A 13,328-nucleotide genomic window follows, 5' to 3' on the forward strand; every position below is an offset into this window, starting at 1 on the left:
TCTCACCCCTAAAGAGACTCAAAATATATGTATATCAAATAGAACAACTGAAAGTGAAAACGAAAAGGAGGAAATAACTGCTGGACGATACCTCTCCTCATCAGACATATCCACAAGGGAATGCCAAGTGAGGGGGAACCTTTTTCTAAGTGTCAACGAAGAGATTGAACTGGAAAGAGATCATATCAAAACATGCAACTCTGACAAGCTATGCAGCTCTGACAAGATAAGCAGCTCTGACAAGATAAGCAGCTCTGACAAGATAAGCAGCTCTAACAAGATATGCAGCTCTGCCAAGACACACAACCCTTCCAATGGCATAAAAATTCACACAGATTTAGACATTTGCTATGATCAAGTCCATGATGGGTACCCCAACAAGGATCTCCAAAACGATGGGGTGATCAAAATATGTATTAACAACATTAATGAAGTTGCTAATGATTCCATCCTGCATGTTCTTGATGCGGATAGCTACACGAAGTGTTATGATGAGAGGATGCTATCTCCTGTGTATAAAAGGGAGGAAAGGTATGGCTCCCCACACGTGTACGAGAACCACAGTCCGAACCAAAGCCTAAATTCGAACCCAAATTCGAACCCGAACCAGAACCCATACCCGAACACAAACTCAGATGCAAGAGCAAACGCTAGCACCAATGCCAACCAGAGCGCTTCCTCCCGTTCGAACACCCAAGTGAGCAACACGAGGGAAGAGGAGAAAATAAATGCAGTCAACGAATTAATGAAAAACATAAAACAGTTTAATGATTCTATGCAATCTATATCATCTACTAAGGATACAAATTTTCAGCAAAATTTATCAAAAATTTATTCCGAACTTGCATCTACTAAAAATTTAGAATCGCTGAGTGAATTCTATGAAGATTCTAGCCATAAAGGAACCTCACACAAAGACGAAAAAAATTTCGTACGTACCCCTCCTCATACAGTAATAAACGACACAGAAAAGGAAAAAAACATACACACAAAAGTGAATAATGAAGGGAATAATGATGGGTTCGTACATCCAAACGATTGGATTACACAAACGAACAGTGTAGATGAAAGTAAAATACCTATACAGGATGATGTAAGTAAAGAAGAAAATCAAATAAAACAACTTGAGGAAGATATGCAAAGTAAAAAGTATTCTATCAGTGAGATTAGTCCTCTCAATCTTAGAAGAGGTGACAGCAGTTGTATATCATCCAATCAATGGGAAATGATGAAAAGGAGCTTTTGTGACATTGAAAATAATTTGATGTACTTGAGCAGAACAAGTATGAATGGTAAAGAATTGGGTTCTAATGAAATGTGTTCTACCGGAATAGATGTAGAAAGTGGATATTTTGGCGCAGATAGCAACCCATGCACTCCAAATCTCACATATGCATCTATAGACTTAAAAAAGTGGAATTCATCAAGTGAATCCTTTCCCATTATGGATTACACAATTGTTCAATCTAAGCACATAGGTTTAGACGAAGCTTGTTCTTATCAGCTCCACGCAGATGCAGAAGTTCAGATGAAGTCCCATACAGATGCAGAAGTTCAGAAGGAGTCCCATACAGATGCAGAAGTTCAGGTGGAGTCTCATACAGATGTAGAAGTTCAGAAGGAGTCCCATACAGATGTAGAAGTTCAGAAGGAGTCCCATACAGATGCAGAAGTTCAGGTGGAGTCTCATACAGATGTAGAAGTTCAGAAGGAATCCCATACAGATGCAGAAGTTCAGAAGGAATCCCATACAGATGTAGGACTTCCGAAGGGGATACCCACCGATGTAGGGGCCTTGAAGGGGTCATCCCTAACTCCTGATTCTCCCCTGGTGCCACAAACTAGAACCAAATTAACGAAACTGAACCTTAGAAAATCTGTCAACTCACAGAATCATGGGTTCTCGAAGGAAGATGAGGTAGCCAATGTGAAAATATCATTAAAGAATGAACAAACGAAAGCGGAAGTTGGAAAAGGAATACACACAATGATGAAAATAAAATCACCAAGAAATATGGGCAGGGGAGCCTCTAACAAAGCAATAATGAATGTGTCGAAAATTGTGAAAATTAAGAATAAGGTACCAAGTGAAGGTACAAAAACGCCAAAAGTGGCCAAGCGAAATAGTGTGGGAGGTTCTAATGGAGGAATCAAATCGGATGGGAAATTTGGCTCACCGGCTAGTGCTACTACTTCTGCTGCTTCTGCTACTACTGCTTCTACTTCTGCCACTTCTACATGCACAAACACAGGGATCCAGCTTGGTTGTGTTCACCCGAATAGCGGACATAATGCTGGTTCTCCAACTCACCAGAATGTTCCGATTTGTGCAAAACAGAACAACAAAAGTGAGAAAATCGGTTCAGGAGAAAAAGACATCACATACAACATGAACGTAGTTATTAGATGCAGACCAATGAGTGCTAGCGAAAAAAATGAAGGAGCAAAAAATGTAATAAAGATTTTAGACAACAAAATGATAGTACTGCTGGACCCCTCAGATAACTCAGATAATGTATTGAGACAAAATAGAAGCAGAGAAAAAAAATATGTGTTCGATTATGTATTCGATGAAAGTAGTTCTCAAGAAGACGTATACAATAATAGTGTAAAATGTTTAATAGATGCAGTTATAAATGGATATAATTCTACAGTTTTTGCATATGGGGCTACGGGTGCAGGAAAAACGCACACAATCATAGGACACAAGAATGAACCTGGAATTATGAACATGATATTAATAGACTTATTTGAAAGGATTAAAAAAATGCAAGTTATGAATGAATACAAAGTAAAATGTTCTTTTATCGAAATATATAATGAAAATATTTGTGATTTATTGAACCCATCAGATGAATATCTAGATGTAAGAGAAGATCCAATTAAAGGAGTAACTGTATCTAACATTTTTGAAGTGTGCACTACATCTGTAGAAGAAATTATGGAATTAATACATACAGGGAATAAAAACAGAACCCAAGAACCCACAGATGCAAACAAAACGAGTTCTAGAAGTCATGGAGTTCTACAAGTAATTGTAGAAGAAACAGAAAAAGGACAAGGTATATATCAACACACAAAAAGAGGAAAATTATGTGTAATCGATCTAGCAGGAAGTGAAAGAGCTAGCCAAACAAATAATAAAGGAATGAGACTGTTAGAAGGAGCGAATATTAATCGATCATTACTAGCATTGGGAAATGTCATTAATGCATTAGTCTCAAGAAGCAAAGGAACAAGTAAATCAAATTTCATTCCATTTAGAGACAGTAAACTTACAAGATTATTAAAAGATTCTCTTGGAGGAAACTGCAAAACTGTGATGATTGCTAATATAAGTCCATCGCATCTATCATATGAAGATACGCATAACACATTGAAATATGCAAATCGAGCAAAAAATATTAAAAATATAGTTACATCTAACGTAGTTGTTGTGAAACAACATCTTACCATGTACATTGATGTTATAGAAAAATTAAAAAATGAAATCGAACTTTTAAAAGAACAACTCAACGAGAAGGAAAAGGCAAATGAATACATGAGTACTACTTCTACAAATTATGATTATTATGAACAATTGAAAGACTACGAGAAAAATTATTCCAAAGAGGAACTCATAAACATAATCTGCGTTTTGAAAAAAGAAAATCAACGTCTTCGAATGTATGAAACTGGAGAATTGCAAGAAGTGTTTCCTCCAACAGCTTCAGCAGAATTTTCAAACACGGACAAAAATGCACACATAGAAAGTAGCAGTTCCCAGATAGAAAACAGCAGTGCACAGAAAGAAAGATGCAGTACACATATTGAACAATGTTCGCAACAGGAAGAAGAATTAGCCAGATGCAAACAACAGCTGTCCGATTTAAAAACTGTGAATGAGAAACTCTTCATTGATAATAAAAAGTTCCACGAGAAGCTACAGGAATATTTCCAAGTTTCTCAGAATTTACGCATTCTCAATGAGGAGTACAAGCGTCAGATCGATGGGTTCAAGGCCATGATGCACAACAATGATGTCAACCATGATCAAATTAAGAAGAAACTTGATGACTTGAAGAAGAAGTACGATCAGTTGAAGGTTTAGATTGAGAGGTGCCGTGGTTAAGCGATGCTTGTTTTGCCACTTTGCTGCACCATTCTGTTTTGCCGTGTAGAGAAATAGTATGCACTTGACAAAATGTCGGTTCTTCCTACATATCACATTTTGCATCTACCGTAAAGACTCAAAACATGTTGCACCTTTTAAGAACCCATTTTCATTTTAACAAGCCGAATTAAACACAACTTTTTTCCCCACAGGAAAGCACAGTGGACAAAGAAAACCAAGAAGATTTTGATAAATGGAAAAACGAATTAACCAAAGTAATATAGCAAGTCGTTTTTTTTTTTTTTTCATTTTTGCACACTTCCATTTTTTCATATTTCCCCTTTGGTGGGCGTTTCTGCTGACATCCGCACTGCATCTAGGGGACAGTCAATATCGCATCTAGATAGAACCCGCAACTCGTCTAGATAGAACCCACAACACGTCTATATAAAACACAATAATCCGCATCAAGGAGGAAATGTTATCCACGAGTTGCCTCCGCCCTTCACAACATGTCAATTCTTCGACCCCGTTTTTAGTCATTCTTATGAATCGTTTTTTTTTTTTTTTTTTTTTTTTTCCATTGTACTATTCATTATTTGATATTTTTTTTTTTTTTTTTGATTTCATTTTTCTTTTTCCTCTTTGATCTCTTTCCTTTTCTTCTCCTCATGAAGGTGCTAAATGAGAGGGGGNNAAAAATCAAATCAGCAATTCTGAGTGTTGAGAGGGAGTTGATTGAGAATAAGAAAATTAAAGCGGATAGATTTTCCCAGGAAAATATTCAAGAGATTCAAGAAAAGGTAATTTCTTGATTGCTTATGTTCATTCGTATTTACTGAGTGTTCTCCCGGGAGGAATAGCCACCAAGGATTTGTAAACATGGTTTTACTACATGGATCATTTCCACAATAGCAATTTTTATCCCAATATTTGACAGCACATGGATTCCCTTTCCACAGAAAAACAAGATGGATAGAGATTTCCAATATAACATTCTTAAAACCAATGAACTACTAAAAGAACTTTCCCTCAAGATAAAAGATGAAAAGACAAAGAACTTCTTGTACTTATTCTACACAAACAAGGTTTTGTTACAGGAAAAGGAGGAACTTCAGGTAATTCCGAGAAAAAAAAAAAAAAAAAAAAAAAAAAAAAAAAAAAAAATGGATATACTTTTGTATAAGTGGCTAGTCGTGAAATCAGAAAATGATTCTTTCAATTGTAGTACATATGTTCACTTCAAGAAAGACAACAACAACAAAAAAAAAAAAAAAAAAAAAAAAGGAGAAATGCATATCATCAAAAACATGAACTTTTAAATGAAATGTTTACAGGAATATTTTGAGTTATCATCTACAATAATTAGTCAAAAAGAAGAACAAATTAATAATATCAAGGGTCAACTTAAAATGCTTGATACGTGCACACTGTTGAAGATGTGATCTTTGCTTCTATCCGAGGAGGGGCTCTCTCCCTAATCCCACCAGAAAGAAGAAATGAGACGAAACAATGGAATATGGGTTCACCATTTTAAGGGGAAAACCATAAGAGCAAATGTCTTTCTAAATGGATATAAAAAGGAACATGAAATTAGTATAAAATAAATAAGCCTCCAATTGATGTAGTCTTCGAAATGGATCCACGCAGTAAAAAAAAAAAAAAAAAAAAAAAAAAAGGGATTGGGGGAGACGTGGCAAGACCCTGCTTTTACTACTCCTCTCCATATGCATCATGACAGACCTGCCTTTTGCACATGTTTTTGTTTTGCATTCACAACTCTAGTTCTGTTAATGGTGTGTTGGTTTTTGTTGAGGCCTGCTTCGACGTTCTTTCTGCGTCGTTTATGAGTAGTTTTTAAACCGTTCACAAGCCATTTTCAATCCATTTTCAATCCATTTTCAAGCCATTTTCAAGCCATTTTCAATCCATTTTCAAGACTTTTTCAATCCATTTTCAAACCGCTTACAAACCGTTTCTGCACCTTTTTTGAAGAGAAACGTGCAAATGTTCAGAGCGGGAACTGATCACGCCCTAACTACTGGTACATAGGAGGGGGGGAAAAAAAAGCTGTTTTTTTAATTGTTTTCATTTTTTTTCAGTTTTTAAAAAAAAAAAAAAAAAAAAGAGGCGCAAGTGTTTAATGCGATAAATACATACATGGGTGAATATATATATATGCACGTATGCATGTAATTTTTTTTTTCCTTTTTTTCTGACCTAATTTTTTTCCACCCGTAATCCTTCTTGAAAAAATAGAAACAACAACTAGTTTGCTGCGACCAGCTTAGTGCAACAAATTTAAAAATCAGCAAAAATCAGCAAAAATCAGCAAAAATCAGCGAAAATCAGCAAAAATCAGCAAAAATCAGCGAAAATCAGCGAAAATCAGCGAAAATCGAGGCAAGGCAGAAGGCCAACGCGATATGCCACTGCAAGGAGGAGAGTTCAAATCGATGGAACAACTGAGAAAACAATATAAAACACACCAAAAGTATGTGCTTTTTCGGATGTATTGATTGTGTGTGAAACGAGACCTAACTTAAAAAAAAAAAAAGGGTTATAAATACAAGTTTTAGAAGGAGGTAAAAGAGAACAAAACAGAAGACGCATCCCATTACACACAAGTTTTCTCTATTGAATGATGAAGAACTTACCCAACATTATCGTGACAGGTGTTCCTGGTGTTGGGAAGACAACTCTATGTGAAGAGTTAGTAGAAATAATAAACAAAGAATTAAGAGAAAACCAAAAGTTTGAATCAGCTAGTCAAATGACTCACCTGAACCTGTCGAAAGTGATAAAAGAAGAAAGGTTGTACGAAGAATTTGATGACCAATTAGATGCAAGCATTTATAGCAACGAAATGGTAAATGAAAAATTGGAAAAATTAAAAATGGAAAACGGGGGATATATAATAGATTTCCATGATGTTGAATTTATAGACAAAAAACAATTAATTGATCATATTTTTTTATTAACAATATCCACAAATAAGTTATATGAACGATTAGAAAAAAGGAATTACACAAAGGAAAAAATTAAAAATAATGTCGAATGTGAAATATTTCAAGTCATAAAGGAAGACATTTTGACATATTTCGATGACCCATCTATATTTCATGAATTGGAAAATAATGACATGCAACAGTATGAAAAAAATATTCACATCATCAAATCATGGATACTCTCCTGGGGAAAAATCTGATCAAATACAAAAGTGACTGTGTTTACTACTTCTTTTATACTTTCACCCTCTATTAAGCATTCACCATCAGATCTCCCATTCCTCCTTAATTATATCCACAACATACTCGATATGAAATAGTGTACACTAACCATGGCACAAAATGGCTTTACGTTTGTACGTCAGTTTTGTTTTTATCGTATGTGCTTGTCTATAGTGATAGATCGGAGGTAAAGACAAAATTTACCTGTACACGTGCATGTAAAAAAAGAAATTCGAATCACGATCCCTTTTTATTCCTCACTCCGCAATCCCGTTTTCTGCATTTAACTTTTCTTGCTTTTTTTTTTTTTTTTTTTTTTTTTTTTTTTTTTTTTTTTTTTTTTTTTTTTTTTTTTGTACGGTACCTTTTTTTTTTTTTTCTGTAGATTAGGAAGCATTTTTTTTCTTTCTCCTTCTCTCTACTAAAACTTAAATTAAAACCAAAATTTTGAAGCTATTCTCAAATGGTAAATTTTTCGTTACAAAAAGGAAAAAAAAAAAAAAAAAAAAAAAAAGTCGACTTTTATTCATTCAAAGGGGGTGCGGGTGTATATGATATAATAATAAAAAAAAAAAAAAAAAAGGTAAAAACAAGTTCTGTACTTTTTTTTTTTTTTCCATCGAGTTATTTTCACTTCTTCACACTCTCGATACTTAACAAACCTATTAAAATGAGTCTCTGCACGATAAGAGAACATCCTGGTGTACATAATTATTTATACGAACGTGTAAAGATGATATATTGGTAGAAAACGAGAGATGTCACTACGAAGGGAGAGTAATATGGGTACAGACACTTGATATCCCTTTCCCCGTATATGTCAGTTGGGGTCATGCCTGGGGGGTGGGGGGAGAATTTCAAAAGGATGAACAGTGGGGCCATCGGTAGGAGGCCTTGAGCAGTGGGCAATCAGATGTAGGAATTTTTCCTGTGTTCAGGGTTTAGGGTTTAGGGTTTAGGGTTCAGGGTTTAGGGTTCAGGGTTTAGGGTTCAGGGTTTAGGGTTTAGGGTTTAGGGTTTAGGGTTTCTCCCCCCCCCCCTTTTAGCCACAGGGAGTGGAAAATCCACAAGTTACAACGTCGGGGGGCTGGAGATTTTTCCAGGAATTGAGGATTTCCTAAAAAATTGTTTTAAAATAAAAGTGATTGAAGAAAAGAATGATATAGATTTATGACTTTGCCTTTCTGCGTCTGTCATCACTCAAATACTTTTCCTTCAGCATGCCCAATTTAGAATTATTTCCTGTCAAATAATATGGTGGTAAAATATAATCAGCTGCATTCAATAATTCCTTAAAGGTTGTTTTTAAAGTATTCGTTGTAACACCACAAACAGTTGCAATTTGTGAAATGTTGGGAAGTTTCAAATTTTTTTCATCAGTTGTATTTAATTCAACTATTAAATGAATCGAGCCACCACACAAGGAATTTAATCGATGAGATGTCGTTATTAATGTGGTAGCTTTTTTTACTACATATTCAATTGCCTCTATTACATCTATGGACAATTGTAGTCTATTCGACAAGGTAAATATTAAATGAGAAATGTTTTCATTATATACAAAAGCTCTTGATGGAAGTATTTTTTTTAATTTATTTATTGTTTTTCCTAAATCAGTTTCTTTATACGATCTGTCGAATGTTATTAACTCTTTGATGCTTTTGATATGACCTGCTTCTCTGCATGCTAGGTACACCACGGCTAGCATGTTCAGATTGTTGATTCGGTTTTTCAGCTGCTCCATTTCCTGCACGAGAGAGCGGCGTGCATACGTGAGTGGGGTAGAAAGGGAGATTTCCATTAAAGGTGAAGTCGACTCAGATAAATTTCAGTTAGACGTGAAGTTGACTCGGACAAATTTCAGTTAGACGTGAAGTTGACTCGGACAAATTTCAGTTAGACATGGCTTTATAGAGATAACTTTCGCTTAGACGTTACGGGGGAGAAAAAATTAGTGCGACTCACTCATGGGCTCAGAAACGTGCGAGAACCAAATCTTATACAGTCTCTCTCACAATGTAGATGCAACCCCATATATATACATACATACATATATATATATATATATATACACCTACCTGCAATTCTTTGGTTATCTCCTTAGCCCGCTCAATCACATTACTACGGAGAAAAAAATTTTCACAAATCAACTTCAAAATGTTAAAGGCAGATAAAAGTATCTGGTCACTTTTATTAATTTGAGTCATCATATTCAAGTGTTGCAATTTTTTACTTGACCTAATAAAAGTGGTGCTCGTGAAATTATTTTCAAACCATATATCACTAACCTCACCAACTCTGTTTCTATCATTAGACTTATGTTGCCCATCATTTTGAAAATTTCGCCATTCTTGTTCTTCTGATAAGATACGGCTTTCTACCACAAGTCCACAATTATTGCATACTTGTGTACCTTCACTATTGTCACAAATTATTATTCCTTTTTCTTTACAATCTGGGCAAGTGTCGCTTCGAGAACTCCTAAACGATCGAATCGCCTTTCGTTTCCCATTATGCCGTTCGCTGTTTGTGCCTACGGGGGGCAGGGGCAGGGGGGGGTACATGCGTTGGGGCAGTTAAGAACACACTTTTTCGCATAATTCGTACGTTATAGTGAGGCATAATTTGCACGTTATAGTGAGGCATAATTCGTACGTTATAGTGAGGCATAACTCGTACGTTCTATAGTTTTTTTTTTTTTTTTTTTTTTTTTTTTTCTTTCCATGGTGAAGCTATGAATGCACGTGTCTCACACTAGAGAGGTCATGTATTCAAACATATTCACAAATTGCAGAGTATAGGAAGAGAGAATTACTTAAGTTCAGAGGGGTCGGCTTTCCATGGTGGGAACTTAGAGCCAGCTTTTTATTATGCAGTGGTGACATTTCTAGATATTCATTTTTTTTTTTTTTTTTTTTTTTTTTTTATTCGTCCTTTTGTGTTCTCTTTAGCTATATTGCAGGACTGCTACTTTTGTTATCTTTCTGTGACGAATCTCTCACAAGAGAAAGTTGCAAATTCAGATCCTTTACAAAAATGGTAGTGTTTGCGCAATGTTTGATGGGACGAACTTGATGATGGGAGAAACGATGTTTCTTTTTCCCTCTTTCAATTTTTTTTTTCGTCAACAATTTGGATCCTTTTTCTCCCCACAACATTCTTTTTTTTTGCGTTACCACTTCAGCTCGTTTTCACACGTCTACTTGTGAATAAACCAAATCGGGAGAAAATGTTCCAGTGTGTCGTGATATTTGTAGACAGCTTTCTCCCCTTCTGCTGTTGCAAAACGGATGTTGTCAATTTTTGCAGTTTTGTGTGATGTTTTTTATATTTGCCACTTTGCAAAAATGGCAAAAATAGGGAAAAAATAAAAAAATAACATACACAAATAAATAAAGGGGTCAAACAAATACGTAAATCAAATAAGTACAGCAAATAAGTGCAGCAAATAAGTGCAGCAAATAAGTAAATCAAATAAGTATAACAAATACGTATAACAAATACGTATAACAAATTAGTATAACAAATTAGTATAACAAATAAATAAACAGATAAATCATAAAAAAAATATATATCACGTTCCTACAAAGATTGTTAAAAAAATTATTCATCAAATGAACTTCAATTATGTGAGAGAGAGCGTGGGACGAATAGGGGGAAGGGAAAAAAAAAAAAAAAAAAAAAAAAAAAAAATGGAAATGGAAATGGGGGGGGGAGGGGGGGTCAAAAACACAAAAGTGGATTTTTTTCCAACTCTCTTTTGTGTATCATTAAAAAAAAAAAAAAATAAAATAAAAATAAATATATACATGTAATAAAATGTACATATAAATTATACGCAATATGTTACATATACACATATAGGGGTATATTATAAATACATATGTACATTATACATATAGAAGAACGTTTCGCAACTTTTTATTTTGACAAAATTCGTTGGGAAGGAGGAGAGGGCAGAAGAGAAGGGAAGGGTCGAAGTGGAGATGAGAACAAAAAAAAAAAAAAAAAAAAAAAAAAAGAGTAAAGGTGGGGGGGCAAGCGGCGAGAAGAAGTAATAAAAAATGAATAAATTGTGAAAAAAAAAAAATGCTCCAATAAAATGGTAAAATTTATATAGCAAAAAAGAAAAAAAAAAAAAAAGTTGCATAACCATATATCACACATATCAATTTTACTACGTTTGGTTATATGTTATAACTTATTAATTCCTCGTATAAAATTTTGCATCAATTTTTTTCCCTCTTAAAATGGGGTCACCAATGGGGAAAGTGGGGGGGAGCACCCTGATGTGTAAATGCATATGATGCATACAATGGATATAACATTTATATGTGTGTAAGCTTAATGCTTGCACTTTTTTACATATATATTTGGGGAAAAGCATCACTTAAGTGTGTTGTCGTGCAAGCAACTGGATTGAAACATTGAGAAGGTTCCATTTCTTTGGATGAAGAGAGTTTAGTAACTGTAAGGGGATGATACGACACGAACGTCTTTTGAAATTGATTCAATTCATCTAACCCAGTTTAGGACAGGCCTCACAGTGTTCATGTGTCCAGAGCGTTTTTTTTTTTTTTTTTTTTTTTTTTTTTTTGAGATGTGTTATTCGTCACAAAAACATAACATGTATGAACAGTTTTTTTTTTCACCAAGCTCAAATAAGAATATATCATAATGATTCACTACCACATATCATTCCTTGTGAATACAAATAAGATGGTGATCCTATTGTTAATCCTAACCGTAGTATCTAGTACCTGCGTGTAAGGACGTATTGATTACTTCTGTGCATACACAACTTACGTTTATTCCTATGTGTCCACACAATATACTCATGTACACATATATACATATATGCCTCCCCACCCGAACGGATTAATGACGAACAAAGGAACGGACATTAGGTTCTCAGTGATGTCCCCAGCTGTTCAAACTTTCAAAGACGTCTGGGGTCATTCGCCAAATGTTCACACAAAAAAAAAAAAAAAAAAAAAAAAAAAAAAAAAAGTACTTGAACTGAGGGTATTATCTTACCAATTGAAATGTTATCTAATTTTACAAGAATTCATGAGAAAAAATATGTGAAGAGAGGGGGAAGGGGACTCCAGAGGATGATACCAAAAGGGAAAAAGTTTTCAACTAGAGGAGTCACATTATATTTTGACATCATACGTGTAAAGTTAGCTCATTCTCCACCAGGGCTCGTTTTTTCTCCACGATGAAATTTGGCACTTACTAATCATAATGGCGTTGAGTTTTTTTTTTTTTTTTTCAAAACAGGGTTCGTATGAGTTGGGAATTTGTGTCCATATGTGTATGCATATATATATATATATATATTGTGCTCATACAACAACCTATGGGTTGCATGCCAATACGCTTATCATGCGCACACACGAGGATTTAACCAATCATCGACGTGCACTTCATAATCCGTAAAAGTGACCATACTTGAGAGAATTTATTCACATGTTTTCATGAACAAACATAACCCATGGGGGGGAGAACCTTTTTTGTATAAAATTTTGGACATGATCAATAACATAATAAAATATACTTCCATTTCAAATTTTTGAAAAATGGAAAACATATTTTCGCATGAACGGCAAGGTAAAATTTTGGAGGGAAAAAAAAAAAAAAAAAAAATTAAGTAGCTAGCTAAAATTTTTGTGTACTCGAAAGGATGATACTATATACATGTTTATACATATATAATGGACGAATAAGAAGATTATAAATATCCACAATTTCATTCCTCAGACATGTTATGCTGTTTACAGTTTGCATAAAATTGTTGTGAATGTGGTTAGGGGCGAATTTAGAGATAGAGAGATAGAGGAGAGGGGAATTGGGGAAAATGCACACATATATACATACCATACATAAATGGATGTGTGTGTGCATTAATAGGGGGACATATAATGCCTAGCTGCACAGGTAACTGCTTATGCCAGCTTGAGAGTAAAGACAACTAACTCTACCATAAAAGCGGAATAGAAGGA

The 13,328-nt window shown here is 34.7% G+C and overlaps 2 protein-coding genes across 2 annotated transcripts, besides 5 other annotated features; one reads left to right on the forward strand and one right to left on the reverse strand.

The window, feature by feature from the left end:
- Positions 1-4,084: part of a sequence feature (contain untaranslatable codon;~kinesin-8) that runs on past the window's edge.
- Positions 4,085-4,305: 221 nt separating this feature from the next.
- Positions 4,306-4,368: a sequence feature (contain untaranslatable codon;~kinesin-8).
- Positions 4,369-4,770: 402 nt separating this feature from the next.
- Positions 4,771-4,896: a sequence feature (contain untaranslatable codon;~kinesin-8).
- A 159-nt stretch (positions 4,897-5,055) lies between these two features.
- Positions 5,056-5,211: a sequence feature (contain untaranslatable codon;~kinesin-8).
- Positions 5,212-5,430: 219 nt separating this feature from the next.
- Positions 5,431-5,538: a sequence feature (contain untaranslatable codon;~kinesin-8).
- A 1,199-nt stretch (positions 5,539-6,737) lies between these two features.
- Positions 6,738-7,301, forward strand: PGO_020410 (adenylate kinase-like protein 1; the record flags this gene model as incomplete). The annotated part of the gene is made up of 1 exon (XM_028685859.1): positions 6,738-7,301. One exon carries the CDS (start codon positions 6,738-6,740, stop codon positions 7,299-7,301), a length of 564 nt encoding a protein of 187 aa, XP_028541660.1.
- Positions 7,302-8,491: 1,190 nt separating this feature from the next.
- Positions 8,492-10,208, reverse strand: PGO_020420 (transcription initiation factor TFIIB; the record flags this gene model as incomplete). Its single annotated transcript, XM_028685860.1, has 3 exons — positions 8,492-9,070; positions 9,402-9,856; positions 10,139-10,208. 3 exons carry the CDS (start codon positions 10,206-10,208, stop codon positions 8,492-8,494), a joined length of 1,104 nt encoding a protein of 367 aa, XP_028541661.1.
- Between the last annotated feature and the right edge of the window lie 3,120 nt (positions 10,209-13,328).

Source organism: Plasmodium gonderi (genome assembly GCF_002157705.1).
Source record: "Plasmodium gonderi DNA, contig: Chr02, whole genome shotgun sequence".
NCBI lineage: Eukaryota > Apicomplexa > Aconoidasida > Haemosporida > Plasmodiidae > Plasmodium > Plasmodium gonderi.